General features: G+C 37.0%; 1 protein-coding gene and 1 long non-coding RNA gene across 6 annotated transcripts in view; one reads left to right on the top strand and one right to left on the bottom strand.

Annotated features, from left to right (window-relative positions):
- Nucleotides 1-19404, bottom strand: part of FAM184A (family with sequence similarity 184 member A) — a 119460-nt gene that overhangs the window by 36062 nt on the left and 63994 nt on the right. For all 5 annotated transcript variants that reach the window (XR_003428885.1, XM_027087688.1, XM_027087669.1 and 2 more), the window contains exons 6-9: nt 16035-16157; nt 7744-7905; nt 5437-5558; nt 4822-4972 (exon numbers count right to left, since the gene is read on the bottom strand). Coding sequence is in view for 4 of the 5 variants with exons in the window: in XM_027087688.1 (XP_026943489.1) it covers nt 4822-4972; nt 5437-5558; nt 7744-7905; nt 16035-16157 (558 nt within the window). In the remaining variant the exon portion in view is untranslated. The remainder of the gene's footprint in view (nt 1-4821; nt 4973-5436; nt 5559-7743; nt 7906-16034; nt 16158-19404) is intronic.
- LOC113609974 (uncharacterized) lies at nt 717-10991 on the top strand. The gene is made up of 3 exons (XR_003428896.1): nt 717-1577; nt 9741-9825; nt 10946-10991. It is a non-coding gene; the product is annotated as an uncharacterized LOC113609974 (long non-coding RNA).

Genomic DNA, 19404 nt, shown 5'->3' with positions numbered 1-19404 from the left:
GGAACTACATTATAATAGGGAAGGGAATCAATATGATGCTACGTGGTAACAAATGTTCTGAAGAAACACAAAGCAGAATAAGAAGACAGAGAGTGACAGCGGGTGCTATTTAAAGTGGTCAAGGAAGATCTTTTTGAGGATTTAAGATCTGAGCAGAGAATTGAACAAATTGAGGAACAAGCCATGTAGATCTGGGGAAAAAAGATTCCGTTTGGAGGGACTGGCAGATGCAGAGGCCCTGAGATGGATTAAGCTTGGTGTGTGTGGTCCAGAAACTCCAAGTAGTCCAGTATGACTGTAAAAAAGGAAGGGAGAAAGTGGCAGAAGATGACACTGGCAATGCAGCCAGAGGCCAAATCACAAGGTCTGAATCACGAGGCTACTGCAGGCCATGATAAGAGTGTGGAGTGTGTTCTAAACCCGACGCGAAGCCACTGGTGGATTTGAAGCAGAAGAATAACTTCATCCAACTTAATTTTTTTTTTTTTTTTTTTTTTTTTTTGCATTACGCGGGCCTCTCACTGTTGTGGCCTCTCCCGTTGCGGAGCACAGGCTCCGAACGCGCAGGCTCAGCGGCCATGGCTCACGGGCCCAGCTGCTCCACGGCATGTGGGATCGTCCTGGACCGGGGCACGAACCCATGTCCCCTGCATCGGCAGGCGGACTCTCAACCACTGCGCCACCAGGGAAGCCCCAACTTAAAATTTTAAGAGCACCACTTTGGCCGGTTGGAAAGCAATTTGTAGGTAGGTAAGAGGAGAAGCAGGGAGACCAAATGTAGGTTCCAGGTGCGGTGCAGAAGAGAACTGCAAATGGCTTGGCCTGGGCTGGTAGTGCAGGAAGTGGTGAGACACGGGCAGATCCGCGCTTACTTACTCTGAAGGTAGAGAGCAGGAAGTGCTGACGGGCTGGCTGTTCAGTGTGAAAGAGGAGGCTGAGCAGTGAGGAACGGCAGGGGTCTAAGGAGGGGCGGGCTGCCTTGGGCTGGCATGGCAGAGGGGTGCATGGCACGCATTCAAGAGGTCTGCTTCAGACACTTCAACTTAGGGATTTATATCGAGATGTCTCCATTTCATCCTCACTTCAACATCACAGCCATATTAAGCTGTCTAACATAAAAATTTCAGCATGTTATTCCTCTGTCCACAAACCTTTGATAGAATCTCACAGCTTATTGCACGAACTTTGAACTCCCAAGCCTAGAAGTCAAAGTTTTTCACAATGATCTCTCTCCCCAACTGTCCTCTTATTTTTCTGTATTTCTCACAATGCCTGGGAAATAAGAGTATATTCAATTAAATGTTTGGTAAATGAATAAAAATATTTGTGTTCATCCTTCACCTTATTCAAGAGTCACACTAAAGCTGACCTCCTCAATGAACTCTCCCAATCGCACTGGTTATACTACTCTTTCTCTACTCTTTTCTCCTACCCAGCAGTATGTTGGTAAATGTTTAACAGCTCTCTGAAAAACAAAGCCCTCAGCTGTAGCACGTGCTGTATCTGTGATGTAAACACTCCCACCATGGATGACTGCAAGCCACCGCCGTGATGACCCTGAATATGAAGCTGAGAAGGTATGTGCATGACAAGCTTGGTGAGCTGCTGCACCATTGCTCCTACAGTACAAACTGTCCAGACCATTTATAAAGTCACTTACTACACAGTGACTTTTACTGTAGGTATCTGTATACAAATCTTTCCCCTATTACACTGTAAATATGTGGAGAGTAAAAACTGTGTCATATACATCACTAAAACCAGCTAAATGACCTTGGGGCCTCAAAGTTCAAAATGGAAAGTCACACATGAACTACAAAATTCCATAATTTTATGCCTGAATGATCCGTGTGTCTCTCAAATTTCTCAGTCCACTGATCTGAATGAGGGCATTAGAATATGAAGTCATATTGGTTCCAAAATTAAATCTGCCTTGAAAAAGGTGAAATAAAGAAATAAATGATGACAGTTTAGGATCACAAATAGAAAATACGATCACAGGGGAATCTATATAATCGCTTTGCTTTAGACTGAGTTGAAAAATAACAATGTAGTTCTTTTGCTTTCAAGGAATTCAAATATACGCACTGATCAGCCCAGGAAGCATAATTAGTTTTGCACTAAAGTGTAATCATTGAATAGAAGAAAAAGAACACAATGAACTATTAAAAGAAAACTAAAAGATATAAAACTATGCTCTGATTGGTCCGCCTGCCAATGCAGGGGATACGGGCTCGTGCCCCGGTCCGGGAAGATACCACATGCCGTGGAGCGGCTGGGCCCGTGAGCCATGGCTGCTGAGCCTGCACGTCCGGAGCCTGTGCTCTGCAGCGGGAGAGGCCACAGCAGTAAGAGGCCCACGTACAGCAAAAAAAAAAAAAAAAAAATTAGGCTCTGATTGGAGCACAGAATGAAAATAATAGCTTTTGGAACGTTTCATAAAGTAAAAAACATCTGATTAAAGAAAAATGAAATTCTTATGCTTTTCTATGCCCATTTTTCTGATACGTAGGCTATGAGGGTTAGTTTAAATCAAATTTAACTCTCAAGAGTTTAAATTCATGTGAAAGACAAATTCTTCTTTGCTCTAAGTAGGATGAAATACATGTAAGCTAAGGCACAGAAGTTAGACTTGTGTTCAGTTCACTCAGAAATAATTAAAATACATGAAAATGCAGATCTTCTGATACCTTTCATAACATACACTTCTGCCTAGGCCCTGGCTGTTTCCCATTCTATTCTCTACTCTTACTTCCTTAATGTCACGAACCCCAAGCCACGTCTGTTTTCCCTAAGTGCGGAGGGGTGCAGGCTGTGCTGGGTGAATAGAGTGGAGTGGCTGTAGCGCTCAGGGTCGGGGGTGGAAGGTTTGAGGAGCTGGGCTGAGCAGGAGTCAGGCAAGTGGAAAGTGGTGGAGCAGGTGTCAGAGCACAGCCTCTAGGAAACTATCAGAAAGAATCAAGAGAACAAGATCCAAAGGGCCAGGAAGGGTCTTCTTTCCAAAACAAAGTTCCATTAAAAAATTGCTGGCTTGCTAGAACTGTTGTCATCTCATACGTCTACAAAGAGTGAAACCTCTAACATAATACCCACTTTCACTTTAACGTGAAATCCTTTGTTTAGTTGTTTTCTTAACTTTCCTCAGGTAGACAATCCTGGATGCAACAGCTATTTTCCAGCTTATCTACAGTAATGTGTGTGGCCTACATATTTTAGAAGTGGCGAGAAAGGAAGATACTGTAATTTTGGAAATGGCCTGATGGCCTGAAGCAGCACAGAACAGTTTTACCTTTGGAGGCAATTAATTCTTGGTTATCTTGATATTTATGGTTAATCTGCTTTGAAAACTGATTAAAAAATTATTTCTATCAAGCTAGTAAAAATTGGAGCCACATGTAATAAAGTATTTTATGATGCACAGACCTCGAACAAGATGCAAAGCATTATGTCCTCTCGGGAATGAACAATGTAGACTAGGTATCAAAAAAAAAAAAAAGACAAGACAAGAAAAGAATATCAGAGACGCATGGATGAAATCTGACAATTTAATATAAGGAAGAGTAAATGAATAATGAATAAAATAATTTGATTGAAAACAGGTGGGAGAAGTGGTGGGCCCTCTTTACATTGCCAAATCTAGCCAGAAAATGTCTATGTCAATACCTCCTGATTGAAAAACAAGGCGGACTTTTAAGGATGTTTTCCATTTTTATCATGTAGTTGAATTATATGAAAAAATTAAATCTTCCAAAGTACAGAACATCCTAGAGGAGTAGTACCACTCTACCCAGTAAAACTTGTCCTTCTAGATCCCGAAGTAGAAATGTAATGTAAGTATACAGAAGGTAACTAATAAGCAATGCTAACATGCTGACCAACTTCTCATGAGAGTTGTTGTTTTCCTATTTTTGTTTCAAAGGTTTCAGATTTATTTATTCACAAAAGCTCATAAATATTCATGTAGGTATACTCCCTTTCCAGAGTAACATTATAAGTTATTATGAAATACCAGTCACAAATTGGCAGGCTCAAAGTACTCTTGAAGGACACTGCACGTATGTACCTATGTAATAAATAATCTAACAAAAAGCTTGCCCTGTTTATTCTGAAATCCAGCATGATCACAATAGAAAGATAATAGTGGATTTCTGGCACTAAACTGCTGAGCTGCTTCTTGTCCAAGTTCTGCACTTGCTTATCAAGTGGTGACTCATGCAGTCAGTCCTATTTAATTACTGGCTTTGCAGGAGACTGTTAAGAATTCATAAATTTAGAAGTTGTGTAAATGAGTGAAAATGTGCAAATTCTTTTAATTATAGTTATAAATGTTCTGGAAATAACAAGCCTGACATAAGAAGATAGATTTAGAAAACCACCTTTCATTTATGTCATTTTAAAGCATAAGAGGCAACTTCCTGTTGGTGAGAAAGTAAATTACTCACTTCTGGTAAGTTTAGGAAATCAGAATAACATCTAATAAATTTTACCTTCCACTGCCCAAATGATATCTAATGGCTTGGAAAAAGATGTTATACTTTCAAAAAATAAAAGTTTTCCATTTAAAATCTTTAATGCATTCATTTCAAATATTAAACCAAAAAACCGTAAGTGCTTCTCAGTATTTAGGACTGCAGATGTAACATAATTATTTAGCACACGGTTTCATAAGTTCATGTCTCCTTGATTTTATACATTTAAAAAATTAGGTTTGCCCTATGAAAAATGACAAAATACAGTGAATTAACATACAATGTTTTATATTTCTGTAGCTAGAGAATGTCAAGGAAAATGAACCTCCATAATCTACAGACTATTAATTACCTGGTTTAAGAGATCTTCTACTTTTTTCTGCCATGAATCCCTGGCTGCATTTTTCTCTCGCTCTTTCAACTGCAAAAGTTGAGACATCGCTGACTTTTTATCCTCTTCATGTTGAAGCCTTAACTCTTCGCGAAGCTTAGAACACTCTTGTCTAAAATAGAACAAATGCACTTAATTTGTGAAGAGAATTATTCCTCTCAATAACTGCAGTATAGTTGCTTGCAGGTTTTCTAAGCATTTAATTAATCCTCCTCAAAAGCCAACTCAGAGTAAGAGGTGATTATTTCATAGTTAAGGACCATAAAGTAAATTGGTAACTTATCCAAGATCATTTATTTATCAAATTATTAACAGCAGAATAGGTACTAGAGCAATAAGTCCTCTGACTTCAGGTGAGTACTCTTCCTATGTTATAGTCCAGGAAATGAAATAAAAAGTAATCTATATTTAAGCAGAAAAAGAGGATTCCAATTTCTCTGCAATTAATCATGGGAAAAATTCATTTAAAATGCTGCTACTATAGCTTCAACAACGAGACAATATAAGCCATATGACAGAAAACCATTTTCTGCACGTCTGTATAGGTAAGATTACATTACTGAGTAAAGAATGTACCTAAGGTTTTCAGTCCATTTTATCTCTAAGTCATGGGCCATTTTGTCCACTCTCAGTTTCTCCTCTTCTTTCATGGCAGCAAGTGTTTCTTCATGCTGTTGCCTTTCTTGTTCTAGCTCACTCTGAAGAATAAAAACTTTTCAATGAAGACTAGTCTTCAAAAGCAAAGTCACTGTTGCTTATTTCAAATAACAGAGTGCTTGCATTATAACTTTTAAATTCTACAGCACAATAATTGACAGTGCTATCTATGACAATTACTTGAGATTTTCTGACAATAAAATCATCGTACCCATTTAATATTTTAAATGTCCTTGTGCAAACTATATTTTATTAAGGCTTAAAAGTTTGCAAATTATTTTAATAGTTTAAAGTCAGCATTAAATGAATAATCTTAACTAAATTTTCCATATCATAGGTATCTAAGAATTCAATTATCTTCACCTGTACACACATTACCTAGGCAGATACGCTGTTAAAATTCATTCCCATTCATATCAAAAGTATGCTATCTACAAAGCTTAAGCATTATCGTTGTATCTCACTGACGTGATTAAAATAATCATGAGAAATTTAGGCTTCTATTTTCATCCTGTAACTTCAAACCAGTGGTCCATGGGTTTAGTGTTATTATGATATATATGAAATCTCTGTAGAGTAGCATAAATCAAGTGGTTTTCTGGAGCCTGGGGCTGGATATGACCTGTTTGGACAACACTGGCAACCATCGATCCCTGCCAGCAGTGTAGCTGCTCTTAGGGTACAATGGAAAAGGAAGAGATGATGGTCCATCCTTCTGTTAACACAATGACCCTTTCTGGATCACCCACTTGCCAGTAGCACATTGCAGCATTGTTGAGGGGCATATCCAGATTGATGGGAAAGTAGCAAGTCAGTGCTGAAACTGTTGACCTGGCTAGTAAGCAGTAAGTACTGAAACCTGAAGTCAGCCATCTTAGCCAACTGTCATTTTCACTAAGTACTCTGCCTCTAAGAATTATTTTTTTCCACCAAAGACAGTGTTGAATGGAGTAGAATTTCTCAAAGAGTATTTCTTTTACTGAATGCAAAGCACTTTATTAGACATTATTGGGGTGGGAAAAGAAGAAAACACTTGCTCTTAAGAAGCTTACTCAGAGTTATGGTAAACTGATGCAGCACCTATATTTTCTCAATTAAATTTGTCCAGCAGAACAGAAAATGAACAGTTGATAAGGTTTTGCTTAAGTTTTTTATTATGTTCTACTATTTGATAGAAGAACAATGTAAATATGAGCAAGGAACTTAAAGAAATGAAACTGAATCCAATTCTAAGCTAAAAAAATAAAATTTGAAAGCAGCATTTACTGAGTGCTTACTATCTAGCTAAGCACGGTGCTGTAATGGTTTACCTCAGTCAGTTATGACAACAGCAGTGTGACGTGCATTCTCATCCGCCTCTCCTGCATTGTGTGGATGAAGAAATTAAGACTGAGAAAAAGTAACGTGCCCAAAGTTACACACTAAGTGACAGAGGCAGAATTCACACCCAACCAATCTGAGTTCAGAGCCCACGCCTTAAACCATCTCTCTGAAAGAAAAAATGATAAATCTCTAGCTACTGTCCCCCTAGTTGTATGGTTCATTTCTCTACCTTCTAATGCAGTCTAAATATTTGCTCTGCTTCATGACCCTGAAGAGGAAAGACAAATCTTTTCCAAAATCTGTAGGCCACAGAGAATCACTTAGTTGCTATGCATGAGAGTTCAACTCTTACCAGTAAAAGAACTGTGCATACTAACTGTAAACGGATTGAACTGTGTTTCCAAAAAGTTATGTAGAAGTCCTAACACCCCAGTTCCTCAGAACGTGATGCTATTTGGAAACAGGGTCAGTGAAGATGTAATTAGGTAAGATGGGGCCACGCTGAAATAGGGTAAGCCCGTAATCCAGTATGACTGGTGTCCTTACAAGAAGATGTGAGGACACAGGAAAAATGCCATGCAAAGACAGAGAAAAGATTGAAGTTGTGCTGCCAAGGAATGCCTGGGGCTACCAGGAGCTGGAAAAGACAAGGAAGGATCCTCCCTTAGAGGTTTAAAAGGGAGAATGGCCCTGATAACACCCTGATTTTGAACTTTCAATCTTCAGAACTCAGAGAGAATAAATTTCTGTTGTTTTAAGCCACCTTGTTTGTAGTACTTTGTTATGGCAGTCCTAGGAAACTAATAATTATATACAAATGTGATATTTGTAATAAACTTTAAGCAAAATAAATTATATTTTTACCTCGCTGATGTTTAGATTATAACAGGATAATGACATTACCTCAGCATTTAATAGAGCATCCTCGGTCTCCTTCAGCCTGCCTTTAGTCAAGTCCAGGTCATTTTGAAGTCTTTCCTGGGAGTCCTGAAGACTAGCAATGAGTCCCTCTGCAGAGCCAAGACCTTGTTCACTTCTGCTTACCATTTCTTGGAGGTGGCCAATCTGCAAGTAAATACAATACTTTTAATACACCTCAGTGTAATCGACTAGCAAACAGTCACGTTTGTTTTCTTAAAGTCTTTTCTTTAGATGTAATTTTACTGATGGATCTTTCTTGATGAATTTGGAAGAAGCACTCAACCATGATAGTCTTCATTTGTTGTTTTTTGAAAAGACCTCTATATTTATGATTTCCCTTTGTCATGGCAACCATGTAAATACATGGATACCTCAAGCTCCTGTGAATTCCTGGTTCTATCATATAATCAAATACCTATAAAAAAGAATTGAAGATAAAGATCATACCCAAGATTGAGAAAAAAGGATCTTTTAGACAAAAATATTTTTTAAACTGCTCTCTAAAATTGAATCACTTATATTTCATTTGAGCCCTGTTCTCCATCTATTTATAAAAGTGACAGATTTAGGTCAATATTGATAAACTGGTAAATGTAGCTTAAATTAGGATATGTTGTGATCTCTATGTTTCCATAAAAAATGTGTGTCTTGAAATTGTTAAGAGCTGAATTCACACACTCTTGAAATTAGGAGCTAATAGACAATTTGTTGATTAAGCAGACCTCAAGTAATGAGAACTATTATAAAATCAGTAAATGAAATACTTTCAATTATCTAAGAAAATATTACGAAGTAAAAATCTCATTTTTATAAAACAGCTAAGCTTATCAAAACTCTACAGAAATGACAACTGGTAATTAAAAAATAATACCTGAGTATTTCTCACTGTAAATACAGACATCACAAAGAAAACTGAAAGTCCTTCTTTAATCCCCTCTCTGACCCGAAATCCCCTGCCCCCAACTTCCTGTCTCCTTTCCATGCAGATATATGCACATGCTGAACAATTCCAGTGATGGTAGCATTTTATCTTGTTAGTATCTTTAAAGAGATGCCAACCTCATAAAATGAGTTGGGAGCTTCCATTTTTTTCTGGGCTCTGAAATATTTTCATAGCTAAGATTTACTTGTCTTTTGAAAATTTAGTATAATTCATCCATGAAAATCCTCTGGGTCTAGTGCCTCTCTAGATACATGTTGGACTATTTAGTTTCTTTCATGGCTATAATTGGTTTGGCCAGGTTGTTCAACTACTTTGAGTCATTTTAGAAATTTAAATTCTCATAGGAAGACATCAGTTTTCCTTAAATTTGAAAATTAACTAGCATATTTGTAAATAATACTCATTTACAATGCTGTAAAATTTTCTCTATCACTGTATTTATGTCACATTTCCCTAGTCTACATAGATTACTTGTATCTTCTCTACTTTTTGTGTTGGTCTGGCTTGCAGATTGTGTTCTGCAGCAGTGAATGAATGAATGGAAGAAAAGTGACTGTTAACAGAGTTAAAGAGGACTGAATTTAGGAGAAAATCTAGTTTCAAGTTCTGGGTCTGCCAGTATAAAACAGCAGTAAAAATACCTACCTCACAGAGTTACTATGATAATTAAGTTCAAGGATATATGGAAAAAGGTTCTTTAACTAGAAAGCAACATACAAATATTAGGTACCAATCAATACTCACACAATTTGCCAATCACCTATTCCACCCCTCCCGGTTTCTCCTCTCATAATTTTGCTTATGGTGTGTTTTGATATCTGTACAAATATTCTGTTTTTAATTCATGACACTGCCATCATATTTCAAAAAGCCGCCTTTGTCCTTGTATTTTGTCACTTGAGTTTTGTATTTTGTTTATATTTATATTCATGATTTAATATTACATTTCAATGCTTAGCCCACCTGGAACTTTTTTGGTACAAGGTTGAAGAAAGAATCTAACTTCATTCTCCTCTTCTCTTCCATTTATATACAGTCTTAAGAAAGCATTGTCATCCACTATGATTCAGATTAAACCTATTAACTCTGGCCTCTATCCTACTATTCTACTGACATTACAGGTAAGTCCTCAGAGAACTCTTGGTTGCATAACATTTTCAGGCCTCACAGTCTGATCCTAATCACTGTCTGACACTGACACTTCCACACTCTTGCAAGTGTCTGCTTTCATGCTTTTCTGATATCCACTAATCCTTGTTCTCATGCTTTTGATTTCTCCTTTTCAATCGCTTTTCCCAGCTCTGTTAATTCAATATTGGTGCACTTCTTGTTACCAGCAATCTTCTCATTAGCTACCCTTCCTTGGGTAAGCTATTCTACTTAAATGGCTTCCAGAACTGCCCGATCTTTAGCTCCAAGCCTGCACACTCTACTTAGTTCCAGCCTAGATGTCTCACAGTCACCACAAAGTCAGCATAGACAAACAACTCGATGTCTTGCCATCCAATGTATTTTTCCTCTACAGGAAGTACAGATTCCTATCTTCCAATAGTGGCATTATTATCTGTCCAAATACCTAAGCTAGATACCTGAGTCACTTTCTACCACTCACCATATCAAGCCCTATAAATTTTATTTTATTTAAAAATTTTTTAATTTTTTATTTTATTGACATATAGTTGATTTCCAATATTATATTAGTTTCAGGTACACAGCATAGTGATTCAATATTTTTAAAGATCGTACTCCATTTTAAAGTTATTACAAAATAATGGCTATATTTCTCCATGCTGTACAATATATCCTTGTAGCTTATTTTATACATAGTAGAGTGTACCTGTTAATCCCATACCCCATCTAACCCCTCCCCACTCCCCGTCCCTACTGGTAACCACTAGTTTGTTCTCTATATCTGTGAGTCTGTTTCTGTTTTCTTATATACATTTGTTTGTTTTCCTTTTTTAGATTTCACATATAAGCATTAACATAAAGAGTATTTGTCTTTCTCTATCTGACTTACTTCACTAAGCACAATACTCTCTGTGGCCATCCCTTGTTGCAAATGGCAAAATTTCATCCTTTTTTATGGCTGAGTAATATTCCATTATATACATATTGGGTTGGCCAAAAAGTGCCTTCAGCTTTTAAGTAAAAATAAAAGACACATTTTTCATTTTCACCAAGAACTTTATTGAACAATGTATTCACCCTTTTGTTCCACTACCTTCTGCCATTTTTCAGGCAACTTCATAATTCCATCTTCCCGAACCTTTTAATCTTTTTGAGCAAAGAACTGTTCCAGGTGCCTTTTACAGTCTTCCAAGGAATTGAAATTTTTTCTATTAAGAGAATTTTGTAAAGACCGAAATGAATGGAAATCCAAAGGTACAACGTCTGGTGAATACAGCAGATGAATCAGAACTTCCCAGCCAAGCTGTAGCAGTTTTTGCCTGGTCATCAAACAAACACGTGGTCTCGTGTTACCCTGATAGAAGATTATGTGTTTTCTGTTGACTAATTCTGGATGCTTTTCGTCGAGAGCTGCATTCAGTTGGTCTAATTGGGAGCAGTACTTGTTGGAATTAATCGTTTGGTTTTCCGGACGGAGCTCATAATATAGGACTCCCTTCCAATCCCACCATATACACAACATTACCTTCTTTGGATGAAGACTGGCCTTTGGCGTGGTTGGTGGTGGTTCATTTCGCTTGCCTCATTATCTCTTCCGTTCCACATTATTGTACAGTATCCACTTTTCATCGCCTGTCACAATTTGTTTTAAAAACGGAACATTTTCATTACGTTTAAGTAGAGAATAGCATGCGGAAATATGGTCAAGAAGGTTTTTTTTTTTTGCTTAACTTATATGGAACCCAAACGTCAAAGTAATCAACATAACCAAGCTGGTGCAAATGATTTTCAATGCTTGATTGGGATATTTTGAGTATGTGGGCTATCTCCCACGTGGTATAACGTTGATTGTTCTCAGCTAATGTCTCAATTTGATCGCTATCAACGTCAACTGGTCTACCCAACCGTGGAGCATCATCCAGCGAGAAATCTCCAGCACGGAACTTCGCAAACCACTTCTGACATGTTCGATCAGTCACAGCACCTTCTCCATACACTGCACAAATCTTCTTTCTTTTTTTGGCTGCACTGCGTCTTCGTTGCTGCGTGCGGGCTTTCTCTAGTTGCGGTGAGTGGGGGCTTACTCTTCATTGTGGTGCACAAGCTTCTCATTGCAGTGGCTTCTTTTGTTGTGAAGCATGGTCTCTAGGCACACAGGCTTCAGTAGTTGTGGCGCATGGGCTCAGTAGTTGCGTCCCGCAGGCTCTAGAGCGCAGGCTCAGTAGTTGTGCTGCACAGGCTTAGTTGCTCCACGGCATGTGGGATCATCCTGGACCAGGGATTGAACCCGCCTTGTCCCCTACATTGGCAGGCAGATTCTTAACCACTGCACCACCAGGGAAGTCCTACAAATATTATTTTGTGTTTCGCTTGCGTTTTTACCTTTCTTGAAATAATAAAGCGTAATATGCTGAAAATTTTGCTTTCTTTTCTTCCATCTTCAATATTAAGATGGCTATATAAAAATTAGCCAATTTTGGTAAGTCTTTTTTTAAATGCACATTGATATGACAGCTGTCACATACAATCTAACAAAATTGTTTCAAATGAAGTTAAAGACAACTAAGGGCTACTAGAGCCATCCTGTGGAAAAAACCGAATGAACCTTTTGGCCAATCCAATATATACCACATCTTCTTTACCAATTCATCTGTTGATGGGCACGTAGGTTGCTTCCATATCTTTGCTATTGTAAATAATGCTGCTATGAACAGAGGGGTGCATGTATCTTTTTGAATTAATGTTTTTGTTCTCTTTGGATATGTATACCCAGGAGTGGAATTGCTGAATCATGGTAGTTCTATTTTTAGTCTTTTGAGGAACCTCCACACTGTTTTCCATCTTGGCTGCACCAATTTACATACCCCCCACCAGTGTAGGAGGGTTCCGTTTTCTCTACATCCCTCTTCTCCACATTTGTTATTTGTAGACTTTTTGATAGTAGCCATTCTGACAGGTAAGAGGTGACGTGGCATTGTTGTTTTTGATTTGCATTGTCTAATAATTAGTGATGTTGCAGATCTTTTCATATGCCTGTTAGACATTTTTCCAAAGTAGACATATGGATGACTACTTACGTCTTCTTCTCATTTTTTGATTGGGTTGTTTATTTTTCAATATTGAGTTGTATAAGCTGATTATATATTTTGGATATTAACCCCTTATTGGTCATGTCTTTTGCAAACATTTTCTCTCATTCGGTAGGTTGTCTTTTCTTTTGTCGATGGTTTCCTTTGCTGTGCAAAAGCTTTTACATTTAATTAGGTCCCATTTGTTTATTTTTGATTTTATTTCTTTTACCTTAGGAGACAGATCCAAAAAATATTACTACAATTGATGTCAAATATTTACTGATCTCCTACCATGTGTCAGGCAGCATAACAACTGTGATAGAACATCTTATAATAAATCCAAATGCTTTTCATTTTAACAAAATATTGAAAAAATATATATCCACTTAAAAAGCTTATTTCCAGAAGAAAATCTACAACTTAAATGTTATAAGTATATTTTAAAAGACCATAATGGTCAGAATTATTGATGATTCAGCCTACGATTTTATCTTCAAAGGTGATCCCAAAATAACATTTCACAGGATAACAGGGTTATCCTCCACCTGAGATTTTAAACTCACTAGCTTCCCTTAATATACTATTATGATTCTGGCATTTATGAATTTATCATCTAGATCCACAGTTGAACTACTTACATTTTGAGGCTATTTCACTTGGAAGGGTATCAAGATCTACCAACTTATGAAGATAGTACATTCCTTAATTTTTTCTAAAACAATCACTTTCCGTTTTTATGAACTACCCCCCTAATTCTTTCCTCCTGTCTTTCCACAGATGTATCTATTTTCCATCCAATAAATGTAAGTGGAATAAAATTTTTATTAAAAAGGCAAAGCTTCTGACTAGGTATTTTTTAAAATGCAGCTATATGTGTTGGGCAAGAGGCACACGTAAACATAGGATGCAGAAAAACAGAGAGTCAGTGGATGAAAAAAGATATACCAGACAGCTTATACAATATCAGATAACACAGACTAAGCCAAAAAGTATGATTCGTTAAGTAGCTAAAACAATTTTATATTTGTATGCATGTAACAAAGCCTCTAAATATACAAAGCAAAAATTGATAGAATGTAAGAAGAAATAAGCAAATACACCATCATAGTATCAGTGTTTAGAAACTGACAGATCAAGAAGATAAAAATTGAGAAGAATACAGAATATTTGAAGAAAATAGCTTAAAATCTTGATTTAATGAACCAGAATGCAGACTACATTGCATTAAATGAGTGGATGCACTCAGAACATTAAACTTCTTTTATGTGTGAGGTCACAATGCTAGGCCTTAACAAGTTTCAAAAATTGTTTTCACATGAACCACAATGCAATTAAGGTTACAAAAGCATTTCAATCTCACACAGCTTTTCCAGAGAACAGAAAAGGATATAAATCCCACTTCATTTTATGAGGCTTGATATAACCTTGATTCCAAAACCAGAAAAGGATGGTATAAAGAAGGAAAAGTACGAAGCCATCTTATTTAAGCCTAGGCTTAAAAATCCTAAAATCAATATTTCAAAACTGAATCTAGTATTATATAAAAAAGATATATATAATCTGTCATGACTAACTAGGACTTATTCTAGAACTCCGAAGTTGATTTAAAATTATAAAACTGATTAATGTAAGGTACCATATTAACAAGTTAAAGAAAAATGAGTATGTTCCCAATAGATGCAGAAAGATCAACATCAATTTGTAATTTTTTTTTGAATTAGGAAACTAGAATTACAAGAGAATTTTCTAAACCTGATAAAGAGCATTTACAAAATAAAGCTTCAGAGAAGCATCATAATTAACTGTGAAATGTTGACACCCTTCACTTTAAGAGCAAGAAACAAAACAAGAATGCTTACTGTCTCTGGAGATCCTAGCCAGCAAAGTAGGACAAGAAAGAAAATGTCCCAGCGTGAAGGGAAGGCAGATACATACAGAGGGATGAGGCAGGCAGGTTCTTGGGAGCCACTCTAAAGCAGCACCAAAATATTACCAAGGTGCTAAAACATAACTGAGAATGTATCTAGAAGCAAAATCAATTACATATTAATTAGAACTCTTCTCAGTGAGATTATAATATGTAGGTTGGAGGAATGCTGAAACCACTTGGAATTGAGAGTAGAACTCCACGGCACGTGCATGAGAAACACAGATGGTCACTAAACCACCTTCTAATGACAGCAGGACACCATAACCACAAGGATCACAGACCGCGAGAGAGGTATGCAGTGGATGATCTTGGGCAATCGAAGAGAGACTGAGCTAATACCAGTAACAACATTAATTCTCTATTATATCCAAATGTCATGCTTGGTACCTTCTCTGGATAAATGTTTAAAGATAATTAAAGAATACTGAGTGCAAATCATTAGCCTGCCCAGGGGCACTCATGTGTTTTGGTGTGGTTTCTGTGAGCAGAAGCAGACTGATGAGAAAGCAGGACTTAAAGACTGTTGGGAAAGATGAGGCTAGTGAGGTAGGAACAGCTGACAAGATGAGACACATCAAGACAAGAACTTGTTTTAGGAAGACCAGTCTACGAGCCCCATGAAGGATGAGCTGGAAAGGAAGGAAAAGAGGACAGTAGGGGGGCTGTTCTAGGACGCAGATGAACCAGGACACAGGACAGCAAGGGATGGAACAAGCAATATTATAGCTTTTCAACTGTCTTTACATTTCTTCTATTCACAACTTTTTGATTTATAACATTTTATTCTATTCTATTCTTAGTCTTTTCTTTTCCAAGCTAAACAATACTATTTTCATATAGAATTTAAAAATTATTTTAGATGTCACTACCTAAAGATCCAGGGTAGAGAACACAAAGTCAATGTTTTGCAAAAGGGTAAAAAAAACTCCTTTGTTTTCTTTCATGTAACGGGATATTCTCCCTTGTTTTGCTTTTCCCCACAAAAGCATCTTGGTCCAACATTTTTTGTAGTAAATTTTTACCTGGTGAGATATAATCAATGTCACTATGAAAATTTCAGCATTAAAGAAAGTTTTTGATTATTTTTACTCCAGATATGTTACCTTCATTGAAGCTCATCTACTTATACAATGTTACCAAATAAGGTACTATCAATGAGATATAACATAGGTGAATGATTGGCCTAAAGAATTCTTGCCTGTTGATTGGCTGAATTCAGCTTGTCTTCCAGTTCTTCCTTCAGGTTTTCTAGCTCTTGTTGAAGCTGATTTTTATCATCTTCCAGGTTTAGCTTTTCCTTTTTATGTTGTGCTTCCAATTCCTTAGAAAAAGAAATTTTTTAGAAATTAACAAAATTGTAAATATTGTATACTTCGAAGACTCCAAGAAAAAGACTATTCTGTTTTATATTTTGATGCCTTGCTCTTCAAGTTAGTCTTATACTTAATTATTAACATCAGAGTTAACGGTGAATCTAATTAATCCTAGGGGCTTAGACTCTATCATTCTGAATCACTTATGATGCAGTGGTTAAGTCATTTTTTTAAATGGTAAGAATATCTGACTAGTCTAGATCAACCTGAAGTCAAAAAAAAGAAATGTGTGATATAAATGATAATTTGGTGAGATGAGAAAAAATTCTAACTATCTCTTGGGTTCATAATTCTTTTATATTTACATAAAAATACAAAATTTAGTAACACTTCTGGAACTCAGTGGTCTAGCACTGGAGTGTAGTCAAGGATTAACAAGTAAGAAATTAAGGTATCTAAGGAGCAATACTACTAAAATTGATACTTACTGAAGAACACCTACTATTTGCCAGACATGCTACTAACTACTTGGGATACAAAGGCAAAAAGACACGGTCTCTGCCCTTAATAGGCTCATTAAAGAATATGTGATTAAAATTAGATGTAATGGGGAGTACTGGAGTATATGAATAGGGAACTGATAAGTGCTGGCTTGGTGGGAAACTTCCACAGAGAAAGCAATTCCTAAGCATAGTTTGGGGTGTACCAGTAAGAAAAGGTGGTGAAGCAAAAGGGAGATATAACATTCTAGGCAGAAGAAGAAGCATGTGCAAAAACCATGGAGGTAGCAAAGAACAAGGTATGTTACAGGTGTTCAGTATTTCTACAGTGAGTGTAAGGTGAGAACAGTAATAAATAGGGTTCTATGTTGGGTGTCCCCAAGACAAACTCCAGGTTTGATGATTTGCTGGGATGTCTCACAGCACTCAGCATTTAGTTGTACTCACAGCTATTTGTATTACAGCAAAAGGATACAAAGCACAATCAGCAAAGAGAAAAGGCACATGGGGCAAAGTCTGCAGGAAGCCAGCCTCAAGCTTCTAAGAGTCCTCTCACACAGAACTCTCCCGCAAGCTGGGACAACACATGTGAAATGTCCACTAGGAAAGCTCATGAGGAAACTAACACAACACTCTAAAGTAACTATGCTCCAATAAAAATTAAAAAGAAAACTTTCACAGAATCAGATATTGGTAAATAACTAAATATGAGAAATATAACAAATACATTATTATAATTATTATTTTATAAATTTACCTTAACCCTAAATGATATCCTTACACTTAGGATGGATTTGTAAAATTACCTTTGTGTCTATAAAAATGGTACAGAACTTTGTCAGTTCAGCCAAGGTGGTTAGGTATCTAGTTTCATGATCATTAACTTCATTTCCCAAATAAACATACTTGGGGGAAAAAAGAAAGCTCATGAGGGACTTAGTGCCAGGTTTCTTACTGGGGGCTGGCCAGTTTAGCATGTTCCAAAATTCGAGACTCCAGGAAAGAAAGTACATGTTCAGGATAAACCATATTGTTTGCATAAACAGTTTAGGCACAGGGAGCCATTCTTATCAGGGAATGGTGGGAACCCTCCTGAAATTCAAGTTCTAGACACCAGCCAAGGGCCAACCTTGCACCATGTTTTCTAAGGATGGCAGTTTCAGGCCTGCTATGTTATCTCTTTTCTGCATGGATTCTCTGTATATTCACATCCTTTTTGGTAGCTAAGTAATAAGGAATGGTGAAGTCACTTTTAGCTAAATGTTCTTTAAAAGATAATCTGACATAGGAGAAAGACTATTTGGAAGGAGGCTGGCTTTAGCTTAGGCTCAGACATGAACTAGCTGGGCAAGAAAGGAATGAAGCAGCAAGTGATAAGTCATTCTGAGAAAAGACAAGGGTAAAGATGAGGCTATCCTAAGAGGTTTTGACTATGTTCACATACAGGAAATCCATGTCATCTGCCTTGTGGCAACCATGCTTTAATGAAAGTTTGTAAGAAATGCAAATGGATGAAAGTAGATTTTCAGGTAGCTCAGAAATTGAAATTTAATGGGTGAAGGGATGATTAGAAGAGTAGTAATGAGGTAAAAATTATATTGATGAAAGATGCCTTGATTCTAGCACTTAGAACTTAATACAGAGGAATAACGAGAGGCAAAAGGCACCTGCAATTTAAATATTCCAGTAAGAGAGGAGGAGGTTAAGGTGAAAAGAGAATGTAGAAAATGAAAAAGAGTAACAAAAAATAGCTACGGGAAAGATTACTGAAGCCACAGTTACTGCTAAATCCTTTACTATAAAACCTCGAACACTTGATACATATACCCAGAGTCGGTAAGCACGCACACGCTTAATTAATTAACTAATCAATTAAAGCTGTACTGATTGGTTCTGGAATAGTGAGCTGGCACAGAAAAAAGGACAACCACAACTTTGAGAAATAACATACCATCAAGTTTTGTCTTTAGTTATATAAACATATAACAGTATGTTTAGATAGACATATTCTAAACGGAAGTTTTATTTTGAATTTTTAATTAACTTTAGGTGTTATTTTTTCCAACTGGTTGTCAGAAGAGGAAGAAATATAGAGGCAGAAGATCTCAATTCACATGCTACCTCTTCTATTTACTAGGTTTGTGGCTCTGAGTAAATCATTTAGGTTTATTAAACCTATTTCACCACCCATAGAATAAAAATGTCATTAATCTCCAAGACACAAACAATAAGGAATATACAAGAAAGCTTTCAGTAAACTGTCAAGTGCTATTATATAAACACCCAACAAGCATCATTAATACATGCCTACACAATGTGGTGGCTAAATGCCTCAGGGTTTGATACCTGAGACCTGAATTCAAGGTCTGACTGATTCTTACTAGTTGCATGCGCTTGAGCAAGTATTTAACCCCTCTGTGCCTCCACCCCCTCTTCAGTAAAATGGATACAGCAATGAAACCAAAAGCAGTGTTACAAGGATTAAATGAAAAAATAAACGTAAAACATCACGGCAGTGTCTGGCACACACAGTAAGAAATACTAACACTTATTTATCACTATATGCCCAGACATGTCTGGGTTTTTACATTTTGCCTCACTTAACCCTCACAGGGATATCACAAGATGGATCTTATCTTCGTCTGTCAAATGCAGAGAGCCTCAGGCATAGCTTTTGGGACCCAAGAATAAGCAGCTAGTAAGCAAAGAGCTCAGTGTAAGGCCCCAATCTGTCAGCTCCCTTGCTTTCTCTACT

Source organism: Aethalodelphis obliquidens, unplaced genomic scaffold (genome assembly GCF_003676395.1).
Source record: "Aethalodelphis obliquidens isolate GAN/ISIS:26980383/991018 unplaced genomic scaffold, ASM367639v1 scaffold3, whole genome shotgun sequence".
NCBI classification, from domain to species: domain Eukaryota; kingdom Metazoa; phylum Chordata; class Mammalia; order Artiodactyla; family Delphinidae; genus Aethalodelphis; species Aethalodelphis obliquidens.
Note: the sequence above shows the minus strand (reverse complement) of the source record. Positions and strands in the feature narration are given on the sequence as shown.